The sequence below is a fragment of the Myodes glareolus genome, chromosome 7, assembly GCF_982192425.1.
Source record: "Myodes glareolus chromosome 7, mMyoGla1.1, whole genome shotgun sequence".
Taxonomy (NCBI): domain Eukaryota; kingdom Metazoa; phylum Chordata; class Mammalia; order Rodentia; family Cricetidae; genus Myodes; species Myodes glareolus.
The window spans coordinates 54,554,737-54,573,501 of record NC_142032.1 but is presented as its reverse complement, the minus strand read 5'-3'; the positions used below and the strand labels follow the sequence as shown (position 1 = coordinate 54,573,501).

Below are 18,765 nucleotides of genomic sequence, written 5' to 3'. Positions count from 1 at the left end.
AAAATAGTCATATACACAAAATAATAAAATAAACGCATCTAAAAACTTATAAAAATACTAACTGCTGCTGGGCGGTGGTGGTGCACGCCTTTAATCCCAGCACTCAGATCTCTGTGAGTTCGAGACCAGCCTGGTCTACAAGAGCTAGTTCCAGGACAGGTTCCAAAGCTACAGAGAAACCCTGTCTTGAAAAACCAAAAAAAAGAAAAAAAAACCCTACCTGCTTTAAACATGTGCAAGTTTTTCTAAAGACTGAAGCTCTCGTATATATCTCCATATGTTTGTTTTTTGTGTCTGTGACAAATACTTGAGATACACAACTTAAGGGAGGAAAAGTTTATTTTGGTCACAGCTTCAGAAATTGCAATCCTCAGCTGTTCATTGCTGTGAATCTGAGGCTAAGCTGAACATGTCAGGAGGCTTGTGATGAGGCAGGGTTGAATACCATGGTGGGAAGCACGGGGCAGAGCAAAGCAGCTCACTTTGCAGTGGACAGAAAGCGGAGACAGACAGAAGGGACCAGAACAAGCATTTGCCTCAGAGTTGTGTCCTGAGTCACCTACTTCCTCATTCAGTATGAACTCATCAGTGGGTCACCATTAATGAGTTGAGTGCCCTCACAGTGCTGTCACCTCTTAATGTTAGATTCAGCACCCGAGCTTCTTGGGGGGAAATGCTGTGTGTGTTTCAGTGTTACATGGCAACTCTGTGACTAACTTGATTATTTTTTAACTTTATTATTTTTTTTAATGTGTGGGTATTTCTGCATGCATTTATTTCTGTATACCATGTACATGCAGTGCCTACAGAAGCCAGAAGAGGGCATTAGATCTCCTGAACCAGTGTTTCGGATGGTTGTGAGCCCTATATGTGGATGCTGGGAATCAAACTCAGGTCCTCTGAAAGGGCAGCTAGTGCCCCTAACCACTGAACCACCAACAATCCCCGTGACTAACTTCAAAAAAAGATGCCTAATACCTTCTAACCAACCTGTGTGCATAACTAACAATACAGGGGGCTCTAGCTTCTATTTATTTCTTTCCAGCCCCTGATACTAATTTTTCTTACTTTTGAATGAGATCATATTTAGTCAAAACTGGCTTCCAATTTGATACCTTAGCCTTCTGATTCCTGGGATTACAGGTGTGTACCAATATGCTTGGCTTATTTGCCCTTTATATGTGTAGTAACTTATTTGATGACCTTGTAACCGACATTATCTTTGTCTTGAGATCTCTCTCTCTATTTGTGTGTGTGTATTCCTGTGTTGGTGAATATATATTTTTGTGTGTTTGTGTACAAACATATATTGAGGCCAGAGGAGAGCCTTAGCCTTTGGTGTCATCCTTGGGAATGTTATTTTTCTCTTTTGAGACAGTGTCTCATGGCGTGGAGTTTACCAAGTAGGCTAGACTGTTGACTAGTGAGCTGCAGGAAGAGTTCTTCTTCCCTAGAGTTGGGTTATAAGTGCACACCATGAAGTACAGGGTTTTCATATAGGTTCTGAGGAGTACAGACTCATTTTATAAGGTAAGCACTTAACTGACTGGAGCCATCTCCTGTCTAGTTCCGTGTGTGTAAGTATGTACACGCGCACGCGCTTGCGCGTGTGTTTAGTATCCAACTTAGTATGTATGAAGTAGTAAGTCATTATGGTTTTGTATTACCTATTATAATTTGTATTTTACTAATGACTAATGGTATTGAACATTTTTCAGGTACTTAAGAACCATTTGTACTTCTTTGGAGCAATATCTATTCAAATCAAATCCAAAGTTTACACAGTTTTTTATTTTATGTATGTGGGTGTTTTGCCCATGTGTATGTCTGTACCATGTATGTAAATGATATTCATGAAGGCCAGAAGAGGGCATTAAATCCTCTGTAATTGGAATTATAGACAGTTGTTAGGAACCATATTGAACCTGGGTCCTCTGGAAGAGCAGCAAGTACGCTTAACTACTGAATCATCTCTCTAGTCTCTGACTTACTTATCATTATAAATTAGCTTACAAAGTAGTGGGTTTCCTTACAATTTTTTTTACACATACTTAGTTTTGGTTGACCCTTTCTCTCACCCTCTCTGTTTTGTTCCCCCATTCCTACTTAAATGTATCCAGTTCCAGTATTCCTCCTTCCACTTTCAAGTCATGTGTTTTCCAGTAATCCCATCTCTCTCTCTCTCTCTCTGTTTTTTTGTTTTGTTTTGGGTTTTTTTGTTTTGTTTTGTTTTGTTTTGTTTTGTTTTTGAGTCAGGGTTTCTCTGTGTAACAGCCTTGGCTATCCTGGAACTCTCTCTAGACCAGGCTGACCTTGAACTCAAAGATCTGCCTGCCTCTGTCTCTCAAGTGCTGAGATTAAAGGCATTCACCAACAACTCCTGGTTTAATCCCATCTCTATTAAAGACTTCCTTTTTTCTTTTTGACTTTTACACATTCACCCACATAAATAAGGCTTACATAAAAAATTAGAAGCTGGGATCTGCATATGAAAGAAAACATGGTGTTTGTTTTTCTGAGCCTGAATCACCTTGCTTAATATACTGTTTTTCATTTCTATACACTTTATTGGGAGTTGCATTTTTCCTTAAGGCTGTAAAATTCCTTTGTTTACATGTGCTACATTTTTCATTCACTCATCTGGGGTGATTTCATTTTCTTACTGTGAATAGAGAAGCAATGGACATGGATTAGCACACATCTCTGTGGAGCATAGTCTTTTTATATGACTGTGAGTAGTATTAGCTGGATCATATGTGTTTTATTTTTAATTTTTAAGCCACTGCTTTTCATAGTGGCTATTCCAGTTTACATTCCCAATAAGCAAATATTTTATAATTAATTAAAAATATTAAAACATGAAATGCCTGGTGAATAGTGAGAAGTGGCTGACTATGACATTGACATTTTTCTTTGGTGGGATAATTTTATCTTTATGTTGCTGCATCTTCCTGTGTTTTGTAGCATTTCACCAGGTCAGAGCAGATTCTGACTCCTAGCAAGGCACCTAATTGCATTTTTCTGATAGAACTTACAAGCAGGAGTTGGGTAGCTCGTGTAAATGTTACTTAAATTTTTTTTTCTTTTTGATTTTTTAAGACGGTATCTCATTCTATAACCTGTGCTGGCCTCTAACTCTTTATGTAGTCCAGACTGATCTTGAACATGATGACTATCCTCTTGCCTCAGCTTCTCAAGTGCTGGGATTATAGGATAGGATATCAGGTAACTATGTACTTTTATTCTTTGCATTCTCCTTTTCTTCATTTTAATCTTTTTTGTTTTTCCTTTCCTCTTCAAGGTTGCAGTTGTTCTGATGGATACCCAGGGGGCATTTGACAGCCAATCAACTGTGAAAGATTGTGCTACAATCTTTGCTCTAAGCACCATGACTAGTTCTGTTCAGGTAAGCTCTCCTCCTCTGCTCCCTTCCTTTGCCCATCTTCCCCTTTCCCTTCCTCCCGCCCTTCTTTTGTCGATTGAACCTAGGACCTTGACAATGCTGGGTCAACCTTGACAATACCTTGACTGTTGTTCACTGAGCTCTCTAGCCTGTCAGTTATTTTCTGTTAACACAGTTCCTGTGGTTGTATGTGAGAGTTCTTTTTAGATTGTGTTCTAGTTTGCTCTTTTGTGATTGTGATAAACCACTCTGATTAAAACCAACTTGGAGAAAAGGAGGTTTATTTGGGTTACACTTTAGGTCATGATCCATCATTGAGAGAAGACAGAGCAGGAACTCAAGGTAGAAATTTGGAGATCTGGAGACAGGATCCATAGAGGAATGCTGCTTATTGCTTTTTCCTGCTCATACTTAGCTAGTTTTTATATGTATAATTTCAGACCTACCTAACTAGGGATGGTACCACCTGCTATGGGCTGGACCCTCCCATATCAGTTGCCAATCAAGAGAATCTCTTCCTGGCTCAGCAGTTAAGAGCACTGGCTATTCCTCTAGAGGACCTGAGTTCAATTCCCAGCACCTACTTGGCAGCTCATAACTGTCTGTAACTTCAGTTCCAAGGGATCCATGGCACCAGTCATACATGTGGTGCACATACCTGTACAAAGTACCATACAAATTAAAATAAATCTCGAAAGGAAGAAAATCTCTTCTAATCATGGCCATAGGACAGTCTGTTTGAGGAAATTAGTTGAGGTTTCTGATTTCTCAGGTGACTTTAGGATTGTGTCAAGTTGTTAAAAAAATTTAACCAACATAAGCTACATGCATAACTTAAACTTTTAAGGTCAAAACGAGTTTTTTTTTTTTATAAGTATACACAAAGCATTTCAAGAAAAATCTCAAACCTCTTAACCTGTTTTAAACTATAAAGAAGGAATTTTTGGATTTTAGTCTTATATTCTTATTTTTCCTAAAAGATTGATAATACTGCTGTATATAAAAATAGTCCTCATATGCTTAAATGCAAATCTTCAATTGTACAAAGCTCTATCCAGTATTCTAAGCTAATTGGGAACTTGTTTGAAGTAAGCCAATGTGCTATCAATTTGGATTTTGTTTTCTAGATTTACAATTTGTCCCAGAACATTCAGGAAGATGATCTTCAGCAGCTACAGGTAATAAGAAAGGGTAATGGGAATAGTGGCTGAAAGATAAAATATCAAGTGATTTTTATCCTGTGTGGAATGTAGACATGAAAGCAGAAGGGGGGAAAAAAAAAGAAAGCAGAAGGGGGGCTGTCTGAGGGAGGAGAGAGACCAGAGAGGAGGAGGCATGTGGGAAAATAGCGGTGGTAGGTGGGTGGTGCTGGTAAGAGAGGCTCAGTCATTGAAGCTCCTGCTGTGCAAGCATGAGGACCTGAGTTAGAAACCCCAGCACTCACATAAAATGAACAGCCAGGAGTGTTGGCTCATGCCATTTATCTCAGCACTCAAGAGGTAGAAGCAGGTGGATCTAAGTTTGAGGCCAGGCTGGTCTATACAGTGAGTTCCAGCATGGTGGTCTGCTAGCCCCAGTGTTGGAGAGGTAGATAGGACAATATCTAGAGTTCACTGGCCAGTAGTCTAGACAACTGGGTAGTTCCAGGCTCTGTGAGAGACTGTGTTTCAAAAAGTTAAATGGTATAGAAGAAACCTGACATCCTCTGGTCTCACATACACATGCTTCAGCGTGCTTACTCACCTCACAAACACACACAAATATGTATATATATACATACACACACATATATACACACATGAGCATATACATATGCATATAACACATATTATATACACACACAGCAAAAACATACACATATAAAAACAAAAGAAATATAAGCAAACAGCTATAGGTATGTATTCCTCATAATTTTCTTTGTTTTTTGTTTTTTTTTTGAGTATTGTTTTTTGAGATAGGATCTCTCTATGTATCCCTGGCTGGCCTGAAACTCACAGAGATCCACCTGCCTAAACGTCCAAAGAGCTGGGATTAAGGCCATGTGCCACTACAGCCAGACTTTAATATCATGATTAGCATTTTAAAGAATTCAAGAATATGCTGGGCAATGGTGGCATATGCCTTTAATTCCAGCACTCAAGAGGCAGAGGCAGGTGGATTTCTGAGTTTGAGGCCTGCCTGGTCTACAGAGCAAGTTTTAGGGCAGCCAAGTCTTTTACACAGAGAAACTCTATCACAAACAAATAAACAAACAGATCTGGTGAGATCTGGTGAGATGACTCAGTAGAAGTGTTAAATCCCTAGAACCCACATGTTGGTAAGAGAAAACCAACTTCTTAAAGTTGTCCTCTAACCTCTATGTATGCATTGGGGTGTGTGTGTGTGTGTGTGTGTGTGTGTGTGTGTAAAAATAAATAAATACAAAAAGTTAAACTAACGTCTACAATGGATGAAAACCCTGGAAGAAAGTGAATGAAGCATTTAAAACAGAAAATTTAGAACTAAGAGCAAAGGTCTTGGTTGTAGTAATTCTCCATTCTGTACCTGTCTCTCTTTGTCTTCCTTGTCTTGAGACTGGATAGTCTTGGACTTCTGATTTTCTTGCTTCTACCCTCCCAAGTGCTGTGATTAGAGTGGACGAGCTCTTGTAGACCATGCTGGCCTCGAACTCAGAGAGATCCACCTGCCTCTGCCTCCTAAGTGCTGGGATTAAAGGCATGTGCCACCACTATCTGGCTACCTTCACAGGTCTGTGTGAGAGAGACATGAATGAACAGGCATAGTGTTTCATTCTACTACGAACACTACTGTCAAAATACTCTGCAAACTCGATGGTATATTTTCTACAGAATTGCTGAAAATAAAGTGTTAGGTGGGGATGGGCCAGTGAGATGGTTCACTGGGTAAAGGTGCTTGCATGTAGGCCTGATGTCACAAATTCAATCCCTGGATCCCACAGGGTGGAAATGGAGAACCAATTTGATCCACATAAAAGGGGTCACACACACACACACAAAAAATGAATAAGTTAAATAAGGGAGGCTGGAGATGTAGCTAAGTGGTAAAGCAACTGCATATAATGTGTATACCTTAGGTTCAATGTCCAAGACTCCATTACAAAGTTTGATGTATGTATTATGTACATGTGTGTTTGCATGCCATGGTATACACGTGTAACTTAATTTGGGAGTCCATATTCACTTTCCACCTGTCTTGTTATTTTTGCTGCTGTGTGTCTTAAACTAACAGGCCTGCTAGCTTTGGGTGTTTGTTCTGACTCTCCATCCCATTTTGCTGTACAAGTGCTGGGGTTATAGATGCAGACTACCACATCTGACTTTGTGTGCAGGTTCTGGAGCTTGGATTTGGGTTGGGGTCCTCAGACTTTTACCCACTGAATGATTTTCTCAGGCTAAATTTTTGGTAAGATTACATACACTACTCATGTATTTCCCTGGTAGAGGGTAGGGACCTAGGGTCAGATTTCTAAACATTTCTTTAGTTGTCAGTCCCAGGTTTTCATTTCTCAGCTGTTTAAGAATTCTGCTAAGAGAATGTTTTATTTCTTTGGCCTTTTTTGCTTCCTCCCATTTGTTTTATGCCTCCCAGGGCATAAAATGGTGGAATTGGACATTTGTCCTCTGGTTTTGTTTTTGTTTTTTTTGTTTTGGGTCTATTGTGTTTGTGACAAGTTCTTTGTACTGTCACATTATTTCATGTTCTCTTTGTCCTGTGAATTTGACAGTTAAGTTTCATTTTATTATACTTAACTGTGGCCTCATGAAGAAACAGGTAAATATATGCAGGAATCCTAATCTGAGTGAATTCATTGTCATTTTAATGGCGTAGATATTTACTATACTAACAGGACTTTTGCTATTGAAGATAACAGTACACAAAATGGTAATGCCCCTGCACTGTGGTCTGAGTGCTCATGGTGATTAAAGGCTACCATACCCAGCTAAATTAATATTTACATTTTTTAGATTTATTTTATGTGTATAAGTGTTTTGCCTACATGTATGAATGTGCCTGGTGCCCATGGAGGTCAGAAGAGTGTTATATCCCCTGGAACTGGAGTTATAAATGATTGTGAGCCTTTGTATGGGTGCTAGGAATCAAACCCAGGTCCTCTGGAAGAACAAGTGCTCTTAACTACTGAACTGTCTTACCATCTCCCAAATATTTTTACAAAAGAATACTATAAAACTATTTTAAAGTAGTTTCAAGCCACTAACTCTTCTTTTCTAAAGCTCTTCACAGAATATGGACGTCTGGCAATGGATGAAATTTTCCAAAAACCCTTCCAGGTAAAGCACTATAGAGTCACAGTTTAGTTCACAGTTCAGCAGATGTGCCTGTTTATAATATAACCTATAAACTACAGTTTGTTTTGCAGGCCTTTTGTTTTGTTTTGTTTTTTTGTTTTTAAGACTGGCTCTTGTTACATAGCTCAGGCTGGTCTTCTTTGAAAATATTCTGCTAATCTTTGTGCTAAATTATAGTAATAACTGTAATTAATCTTGAATATGCACTTGTACAGGGTTATAATTCTGTTCTTTTCTGCCACAATAGACTCTGATGTTTTTGGTTCGAGACTGGAGTTTTCCTTATGAATATAGCTATGGACTGCAAGGAGGAATGGCATTTTTGGATAAGCGTTTACAGGTAAATGGGAGATCTGAATAATTACCTGAAAGTAGTAACTTACTCATTTGCTTTTAACTGTTGGAGGGAGTGGTCCGCTTGTTTGTCCCGGCCGCCCAGCTAGCTTACACCGAAATAACCACACAGAAACTGTATTAATTAGAACACTGCTTAGCTGTTAGCTCTAACTTCTTATTGGCTAACTCTTACATATTTAACCCATTTCCATTAATCTGTGTATCGCCACGTGCCAGTGGCTTACCGGAGATTCTAACTGGTGTCCATCTCAGGCAGAGGATCCATGACTTCTCTCACTCTGCCCTCCTTCCCAGCATTCAGTTCTGCCTTCTCTGCCTACCTAAGTTCTGCCCTATTAGGCCGAAAGCAGTTTCTTTATTCATTAACCAGTGAAAGCAACACATGAACAGAAGAACCTCCTACACCATTTGACTATTATGTTTAAAGCATATTATTGAAAATGATATTCTGTAAAATGTTTATAATTATTATAAACCAGTATATATTTTGTTTAAAATTTTAAAATTGCATGTATATATTTGTATGTGTGATAGAGAGGAGAGCATTACAGTATTCATGTGAAGGTCAGAGGACAGCTTGTGGGAGTTAGTTCTCTCTTCACCATGTGGGTCTCAGGGACCAAGCTCAGGTCATCAGACTTGGTGACAAGTACCTTTCCCTGCTGAGCCATATTTCTGGCCCCAGTGTTTTTTTCATGGTAAAGTTGAAGGGCCTGGGCATATAATATATAGGCACTGTAGAGGAACTCTGAGCAAAAGGTCATTAAAATTATAATTTCTAATTGTTATTTGGATCAGGTTCTATTTGTGCCTCTAGAATGTCATGTTTATAATTGTAGTTCTGTTCTTATTCATTATTATTTGCTTTGGCATATGTACATCTATATAAACCAGCCTAGCCTGTTCCCTAAAACCGAAGCACAGGAGACTTTTGTCAGTCACTGCTAGCTTATTGGATCCTCCTTCTGGCCAACAAGGCTTCTCTTCTTCTTAAATGTTGTGCAATACCCTTTAAAATCAAGTCTTTAGTACCTGCTCTCTGTTAGCTATGGGAGAAAAGTGCACGGTAATGCACTTACTGATTTTGGGGTTTTGGCTCTTCCCATTGGTCACTCTGATCTGTCAGTCAGGAAGTTTTCTTTCCTTTGTCTTACGCTAGTGGCTGCTAGTGACAAATACCAAATTATTTTTAGCTGGTAAACTGTTGATTTTCCTTGGCAGGTGAAGGAACATCAACATGAAGAAATTCAGAACGTTCGAAATCATATTCACTCATGTTTCTCGGATGTTACCTGTTTTCTCTTACCACATCCAGGACTCCAGGTGGCCACAAGCCCTGACTTTGATGGGAAATTGAAAGGTGTGTTACAGACATTGTTACTGTACATATGATTTGATCTTTGAAATTCCATAATGAACAGTAAGTGTCAAATGGATGGTTATGAGAACAAATGTGGTTTCATAAAGAGAGTAGCATTAGACTAACTCAGATTTTGCTCCTGACTTACTATGACCATCAGAGGGATTTTGCCTGTTTCACAAACTGGAAATAAGATGATGTTCTTCAGGGATCTTTCCAAGAGACATATTATGGTTCCCACCTTAAAAGAGATCAAAGTATGGAGTAAAGGAAGACAAAGCTAAGACATCCAATATTTTTCAAAGTACAATTATCTTCCTCAGGAAAAGTACATGATAGACAGCTAAGTTACTGTTAAAACTTACTTGTGTTTGTTTCAAAATCTGATGCTGGGCCATGGGCTAATGTCAGGATTTCTGAGTTGTTGGTAGGTTAGAGAACCAGCATGCTTGGGTACCATTATCTTATTTTGTTCCTTATTCCTGGAGGCCTTGAGTCACCAATGGCTCAACAGTTTATACTTGTTAAGCAGTTTGTTTATAGGCTGATCAGAGTCTCTTAATTTTCCCTAAAACTCTGATAATAGTAGCTGCCAACTTTACAGTCCCTTTGTGTTTCCAGTGTTGTGCCAAGTGCTTTCAAACTAAGTTCACAGTAATTCCATGAAGTTACATCATTTCTTTTATCTCAAGCTGGTGAAAACAAGGAAAGTTAAGCAACTCACTGAAAGTTCTCAGCTAAAAGCAATGGGGCAGAGGTTCACGTCCTGATTCTGGTGCCTTAAAGCTCGTACCATGGGAATAGTCCTTCATTGTTTTTTGAAGGAAGTCTTTAGAGAATATTTACTTGTTGAGTTACCAGGGCAACTTGCCTTTTAAAAATAGTCTCAGTGTATATGAAATACATAGTTTTCATTTTTTTATTTAGTTAATTTAAGAAGAATAATGTATTTGTCAAAATGTGCAGACATAAGGCTAAAGAGATAAGTCAGTAGTTTAGAGTGCTCTTCGATTCTGTCGTCTGTCCGTCTGTCCGTGTGTCCCCCCCCCCCCCCATCAAATAGTTCACAATTGTCTGTGACTTCAGTTTCAGGGGATCTGCTGCCTTCTTCTGACCTGCCTGGGTACTGGCATGAACATAGTACACATAACATATGTACATGCAACGACACATACATAAACTAAGAATGGATACTTAACATTCTTTTCTTAGATTTATTCTATGTATATGAGTATTTTGCCTGCTTGTATGTTTGTGCACCATGTGTGTGCCTGGCGCCTGCAGAGCTCAGAAAAGTGTCTGGATCCTCTGGAACTGGAGTTATTGATTGTTGTGTGCCTCCATGTGGATTTTGAGACTTGAACCTGGATTCTCTGCAAGGGCAACAAGTATGCCTAACTACTAAGCCATTTCTCCAGTGTGTACACACGTGTGTGTGTGTGTGTGTGTGTGTGTGTGTGTGTGTAGTGATAACATATATATTTTTTTCCTTTTTATTTTTTGAAAGGGCAGAATCTCATGTAGCCCAGGCTGGCATCAAACTCAGTTGGTAGCCAAGAGTAACTTTGAACTTTTCTTCTCTGCCTTCTGACTGCTGAAATTAAGATATACACCGCTGTGCCCAGCTGAAAATGTTCTTTCAGTGTTATGGTGCTTCATGATTATCTGAATTTTTATAAAATCTAAGCTGTTGGATTTTTATTTGTTGCTATTTAACCCTGCCTTACCTGGGAGTTGATATGTAGACCACCCTGGCTTTGAACTTTGAACAATTCCCCTGTTTCCACTCCTTGAATGGTGGGATTTCAGATGTGTTGTACTACACCTAGTTCAGGAGCATGGTTCAGAGTAACTTTTTGTGCCTTGTCTCATGGGGAGCTCAGGTTACTAGGTATACACATAGAAAAATGGCCTTTCCTATCTTACAGCATTTTAATATTTCAAAGCCTACTGTTTTAAAACTCAGTTTCATTTTAACATTTTTATTTAGAAAGTAGACAGTTTTTAAAAGTTGTGTGACTGTGACTTGAAGGTGTGTTGTTACTGGGATACACATTGTTTGCATTCCTGTGGTTACCTTTAACAAGGTACTACAAGCTGGGCAGCTTAAGACAACAGAGATGTGTTCCTTTACAGTTCAGGAAGCTAGACGTGTGGAGTAGTGGCTGGTTTCTTTCTTTTTTTAAAAAATATTTATTCATTTATTATGCATACAATATCTGCCTACATGTGTGCCTGCAGGCCAGAGAGGGCACCAGATCTCATTACAGATGGTTGTGAGCCACCATATGGTTGCTGGGAATTGAACTCAGGACCTTTGGAAGAACAGGCAATGCTCTTAACCACTGAGTCATCTCTCCAGCCCCCAGTGGCTGGTTTCTTATAGAGGCTCTGAGAGAACCTCTGCCATGCCTCTTTTCTGGCCCTTGGGAGATGATGGCAATCCTTGGCATTATTTGACAATGGTTGTGCCTCTAATTTCTTTGTTGTCGTATGGCTGTCTTCTTCGTATCTTCTTCTTCCTACCAGCCCATCACTAAATTTAAGGCCCCCTCAGAGCCATATTAAGTCCTTATTTTAGTGAATCACGTTTGCTGGGATACCTTCCAAGTAAGATCACAATCTGAGGTTACAGATGGGTGTGTGTTTGGGAAGGAGGCACTGGGTTTTTTTTTTATGCTTTCTTATTGTGTATATTCAATAAAAACAACCAATACAAACACACTTATGGTTGTGTACAAATCCTTGCCAGTACATAAAGATAAACCAGAGTTTGTGTATATAAAATACACACAATAATCATGAAATTACTTGTATATTTGTGGAGTGCTAATTTAAATGATTAAACTATAAACTGTGTTTATCAGATGGGTGAAAAGATTAAGGTTTTCAAATGATAATGCTGCTAACACTTTTCTTACATGTTACATGTTTCTGCCTAATGTATTTGCTACTGGTGGAGAAGATATAACATCACTTGGAGAGACCTATTTTTGTATAATGGTAGAAGTTTTGAACTTCAGTGGGGTATTTTGTCAAGTACTGGAATAAAAATGACTTTACCATTTTCTCCATATTGTATTTGAACCTTCTTCATTTTTAACTAAGCCGTAGCTCAGCTCATGCTACAGAGCATCTTGTTATTCTTCTCTCTAATAAGGAGAACTTAAGATCCAAAAAGTGGTTTCTCTCTCGGGAGGGAGAGAAATGTTTACTCCATTGTCTACACAGAGTTTACAGATGGTTTAGTCACTAAACCGGAAGTATGTGGTTTCACACTGTTTATGTTTATGAGACAAGGAGCAAATTTAGTGTAAGCAATCAATCTCCAGTCTCATGACTAGGAGCCATTTGGTTCCCTCATTCAAGATAGAACCATATTTTTAAAAATTATTTTTAGAGACAGGGTTTCACTTAGCTATTCTCTGGAATTTACTGTGGTAGACCAGACAGGGTCTCACTTAGCTATTCTCTGGAATTTACTGTGGTAGACCAGGCTGGCCATGAACTCACAGAGATATTCCTGTCTCTGTTTCTGAAATGTTGGGATTAAAGGTGTACACCACCACGAATAGCCTCAAAATAGAATTATAAAATAAAATAGGGTTTAATTAATTAATTAATTAATTATTTTTTTACATATGAGAAGGCAAGTCCAAGAAGGGCTGGAGATATGTAGCTCACTTACAGAGGCTTCCCTGGCATGTATAAAGCACTGAGTGTGATCCTCAGCATTAAGCAAAAACCAAAAAGCAATCAAACACAAAATTGAGACCAAACCCAGACACAGACCGTAATCTCCAAACTCCCAAACCTAAATTCTTGAAAATATGTGAGTCATTACAACAATCAGAATAACAGGAATATGTTAGTATGTTATAGTTTCTTTTTTTCTTTCCTCAAGACAGGGTTTCTCTGTAGAGCAGGCTGACCCTGAACTCACAAAGGTCTGCCTGCCTCTGCCTCCCGAGTGCTGGGATTAAAGGTGTATACCACTGCCACTTGACTGTGTTATAGTTTTAATGCATAGTAATTTGGTGATATCAGAATTTTAAATGTTTTTTTCTTGGATCTAGTGTTCTGCTTTTAAGAGTTTGTCCTAAGAAATTGTCCAAATGGGTAAAAATTGTGTTCAAAGATACATATTTGGTAGGGATAACTTCAAATCAAATGTGTACTTACAAGGAATTAGTTGATTTATGATATGTTAAACACAGAGTATTTAAATTAAGTCAAGTTCAGTCATTAGCCAGGTGTGTTTTGGTGATGCAGCACCAGAAAGGCAGAGGTAGGAGCATCCAACTTGAGACCAACCTGGGCTGCAAAGGAGACCTTGTTTCAAAATAAAACAGTTATTAAAAATAATTAGGTAGATATTTGGATCTCTGTACATGTACATAAAGGAGTCAGGGATAAATTATTGAATGTAAGAAGATTGAAGAATTGCATATCTGATCCAAAAAATTAAGTTGTACTGTATTGGTTGACATAGGGTCTTGCTTGTATTATAGTCATTACTAGCTTCAAACTGGCTATATAACACAGGCTAACCTTGAACCTGTTCTCCTTTTTTATCCATCCCAGTGTTAGGATTACAGACTAGTATCATCTTGCCTAGTTTACAAGTACTTTAAAAAATGAAAACATTTGCCAGGTGGTGATGGAGCACGCTGTTAATCCCAGCACTCAGAGAGGCAGAGACAGGAGGATCTCTGAGTTCGAGGCCAGCTTGGTCTACAGAGCGAGTTCCAAAATAGGCAAGGCTACACAGAGAAACCTGTGTATCTTAAACACTTAAAAGTATAATTTTCCTTTTTTTAACCTCAATTTTAAAATCTGTTAATAGTCTGCTGTTTGTGTCTGTTTAAAGAGGTACAGTGTAGTCAGATACTATACACCTTTTCACTCAACAATGGCCTTTGTACAAAATGGTCCCAGAGATTATAGATCCCATGTGTGTCATGCCTGCCCGATACAGATTTGTTACATATGTGTTAGACCGTGTTAGCACAGTGAGGAACTTACCTGATGACATAGTTCTTAGATTTTATCCCTGTTGCCAAGCAATACTATACTTTTAGATTAAGTGACTATTCTTTAGATTTATAGGTGGATATTTTGTAATTTTAAATAAGCTTGTTGAAGTCAGAGAACAGCTTTGTGAAGGTAATTCTCTTCTACCCTTTGGTGGAATCTGGGGATTAAACTCAGATCATGAGACTTGCATAGCCAAAAGCCTTTTATTCACTGAAGCATGCTGTACCCTGAGGCATATTGTACCCATTTCTTGGAGACAGTGTCTTTCTGTGTCCTTGGATGAGCTAGAACTCATTATATAGCCCATGCTAACCTTGAATTCAGTTGTTTACCTCAGCTTCCTAATGCTGGGATTTCCAGCATATACCTCTAAGCCTGGCTTTATTGAGGAGCTTCAGTGAAGAATAAGTGCTAACCTGAAAAAAAAATGACTTGTAAATATTTGGCTAGGACTGACCTGAAAGCCACACAATTTTTAAAAAATTTTGAAGACACAGAGTCCAAGCTGGCCTCTAACAGTCTAGGTAGCCAGGGATGGCCTTAGCCTCCCAAATTCTAGTATTGTAGCTGTGTGCCACTATATCTGGCACCACATGTGGTAGACTTTATTGTGATTGTAAGTAGAACTCATGTGGGGGTGACTCAGAAGGTAAAGGTGAAGGACTCCCGGTTAGGGTGTTTTCCCTTCGGGGACTACGATGCCCAAGAACCAAGACTAGTACACACTGGATGCAAAAGCAAGAGGTAGTTTATTCACACAGGCGCCTGGCAGACGCAACAGCCTTCGGGCTGAATTCGGGGTTGATTATATAGCAAGAAGCGGGTTTACAGAAGCGGATGCATTCTCAGTGGTTATTTCAGATAAAATGATGTGGTTAGGTTAGGGGCAAGTCAGGGAAACATTTCAGATAAGAGATGGGGTCAGGTTAGGGGCAGGTAAGGGAAATATATGATTACAGGGTTGTCTATTTATCTTGAATATATATGGGAATCAGTTAAGGCTCATTTCAGCACACTCTGGGCTCCCTGTTCCCCTTTGTCTTTCTGTTGGCGAAGGCTGACCTCTAAGTATCTGACTATAGGTATCCTGTTTTCTCATCATCAGGGACCCATCTAGTCTCAGGGTGATTATGCTGGCCTGGGAACAGCTTGACCTGGCCACAACGGAGATTCCTCGAAGCAGGCGGGGTAGCTGTGAGGGCAGACGGGTGGAGGTCTTCTCAAAAGCACCTGCTGCCAAGTATGATTGTAGTAATCTCAGGTCAAATATGAACTTAGCCTTGGTGTCATAGAAGCTAAGCTGCTGTGTCTTGTAGGTAGAGGATCAACTGCTTTTTTGAGGCATCGTTTCATCATATGGAGGATGACTATGTCATCAGCATAAAGAAAACTATTCGCTGGAGCAGGGCGATCGTTACAGAAGCTATTTGTTTCCTTAACCAGATCTAGGGCTTAATCTTTTTTGATGTCATGAGTGACTGAACTGATTGTCTTGAGACAGTTCTTTTATGATTTGAAAGCTGTTATTTTGGAATTGCCTTAATAGAGGCATAAGTAGTATGAGATCTTTAAATCTTAGTGTCTGTATCTTTTTGGGTCCATGAAATAACTAATCTTTGGTTTTTGAAATAGTCCTTTAGTATAATGAAAGTTGAAAACATAAAATGGTTAAAAATAGATAATATGTTCTCACGTTTAAAAAGAGGATCAGAGAGATAGCTCAGGAAATAAACGCCTCCAAGCCTAGACTCACGTGGTAGAATGAGAATGACTACCACAAGTTGTCTTCTGACTTACACACAAACATGTATGCACTTGTATGCACACATACATTTTTTTAAAAAAAAATTCCCCCAAAGAATTAAAAGGTATTTAATGAAATATCATTTTTTATAAGGTTCTGTAGTTTCACATATGTAAACAAGTTTCTGTAGAACAGTATAGTGTGTCCACTACTTTATACTTTTTTTCAGAATAAGATTTAAAGTACAGATATTTAGATTTTTATTTTTAACTTTTATGTGTTTACATGTTTTACTTGCACATGTGTCTATGCACTATATGAGTGCGGTTCCTGCAGAGGATAGAAGAGGATATTGGATCCTCTGGAACTGGAGAAGAGGAGCCAGTTCTCTAAACTGTTAAGCCTTCTCTAATCTCTTAAGTATGAGATTAATAATTCATCTTTTTATTTCTTAAAACTTAATGGGTTCATTTTTTCATATTATAATTAGGTTTATTGATGTGGGGTGTCCTTCTGTATATGCTTTTATTGGTTGATGAATAAAGCTGTTTTGGCTAATGGCTTAGCAGAGTAAAGCCAGGCCGAAAATCTGAATAGGATAGAGAGAGTAGGCAAAGTCGAGGAGACACCATGTAACTGCCGAAGGAGAAAGATGCGAGAACATTACCTTTAAGCCACAGCATTGTGGCTATACATAGATTAATAGAAATGTGTTAATTTAAGATATAAGAGCTAGGAATACGCACGAGCCAGTGGCCAAACAGTATTGTAATTAATATAGTTTTTGTGTGATTTTGGGTCTGGGTGGCTGGGAAATGAAAGTGCAGTCTCTGTCAACAATTTATAGAGTGCTGAAGAGTGTCTTGATATGGGCAAAACTTTATTTTCATTTGACTGTTGGAACCTCATAAAGATATTGGAAGATTTATATAAATGATATTTCTGATAATTAATTTTACATCTTCATAGTCAGATCTGTTTATTCTTACTTTGAGGAAAGGGCACCTTGCCTACTTGATGAATCCCCAGAATCTGCTTTGAGAACCTTGTGCAACCTACAAAGAGTCAGTTTTCTGACATAATAGTCTTTTTACATTAAGGTGGCCTGGGAGCTACTGATGAGATACTTAGAAGTAAATAGCAGGAAGTACTCCTTGAGTGCAGTTTTTGTTTGTTTGTTTGTTTGTTTGTTTTTGGTTTTTTGAGACAGGGTTTCTCTGTGTAGCCCTGACTGTCCTGGAACTAGCCCTATAGGCCAGGTTGGCCTTGAACTCAGAGATCCACCTGCTACTGCCGGCAGAAGTGCTGGGATTAAAAGCATGTGCCACCACTGTCCAGCAACTCTTTTTTTTTTTTTTTGAGACAATTTATAGCTCATAAAAGTCTCAAATTTATTATGTAGCCCACGCTGGCCTTAAGCTCCTGATCCTCTTCCATCTGCTTCTGCTGGGATTATAGGTGTGAGTCACAGCACCAGGCAATAGCTTCATCTTTTAAGACAAAAATCTTAGCAAAAATGAGACAAAGGAATAAATAGTGACTTCCTGTTTATTTTAAGGGATAGTGTGGGGTGCAGGAAGGGCATGGGGCAAGTGTAGTAGTTATTTGTTTTTGAACCTTATTTAATTCTTTGTTTTGTTTTTGTTTTTCGATACAGGGTTTCTCTGTGTATCCCTGGCTATCCTGGAACTCCCATCTGTAGACCAGGCTGGCCTGGAATTCACAGAGATCCGCCTGCCTCTGCCTCACAAGTGCTGGGATTAAAGGTGTGCAACACCACTGCCCGGCTCCTTTTTTTTTTTTTTAATTCTTTAAGAAGTTATGCTTTCTTGGGAGGCAAAAACAAGAGGATTGCAAATTTGAAACCAGACCTCCTGAGTTCATAGTCAGGATTCTGTGCCTCAGGCCAAGAAATTTCTTAAAAATCGAGGGAATAGACCAAATATCCCAGAATTGAAAACTAAGATAAGGATTTTTTTTTTTCCTCTGTATACCTTTGGCTGTCTTGAAACTCACTCTGTAGACCAGGCTGGCCTTGAACTCACCTCACAAGTGCTGGGTTTAAAGATGTGCATCATCATTGCCTGGCTAGATAAGGATATTCTCCTTATTCTGCTCTGAACTGGAGAGGACTTACATGTGACAGGAAGAGAGTACAAATGTAAGTGCACTAGGACAACAGCCTGGCCGCAGCCAAAAGATAGCAAAATAGTCTTCACCTGTAATGGGGGCTGCAGTCACACAGCACTGTTTGACCAGTGGTCCAGGCGTATTCCTAGCTAGCTCTTACATCTTAAATTAACCCATTTCTATTAATCTATGTATCGCCACGAGGCTGTGGCTTACAAGTAAGGTTTCTGGTGTCTTTCTCCTTTGGCACTACATAGCATCTGCCTGCATTCAGTTTAGTTTTTCTGCCTACTTATATTCTGCTCTGCTGTAATAGGTCAAAGCAGCTTCTTTATTAACCAATGGTAATAAAACATATTCATAGCATACAGAGGGGAATTCCACATTATTCACCCCCTTTCTGCAA

General features: G+C 38.9%; 1 protein-coding gene across 3 annotated transcripts in view; it reads left to right on the top strand.

The window, feature by feature from the left end:
* Window positions 1–18,765, top strand: part of Atl3 (atlastin GTPase 3) — a 36,413-nt gene that overhangs the window by 6,729 nt on the left and 10,919 nt on the right. For all 3 annotated transcript variants that reach the window (XM_087908150.1, XM_048458500.3, XM_048458502.3), the window contains 5 exons: window positions 3,302–3,406; window positions 4,531–4,581; window positions 7,657–7,713; window positions 7,979–8,071; window positions 9,310–9,448. In XM_087908150.1, coding sequence (XP_087764276.1) covers window positions 3,302–3,406; window positions 4,531–4,581; window positions 7,657–7,713; window positions 7,979–8,071; window positions 9,310–9,448 — 445 coding nt within the window. The remainder of the gene's footprint in view (window positions 1–3,301; window positions 3,407–4,530; window positions 4,582–7,656; window positions 7,714–7,978; window positions 8,072–9,309; window positions 9,449–18,765) is intronic.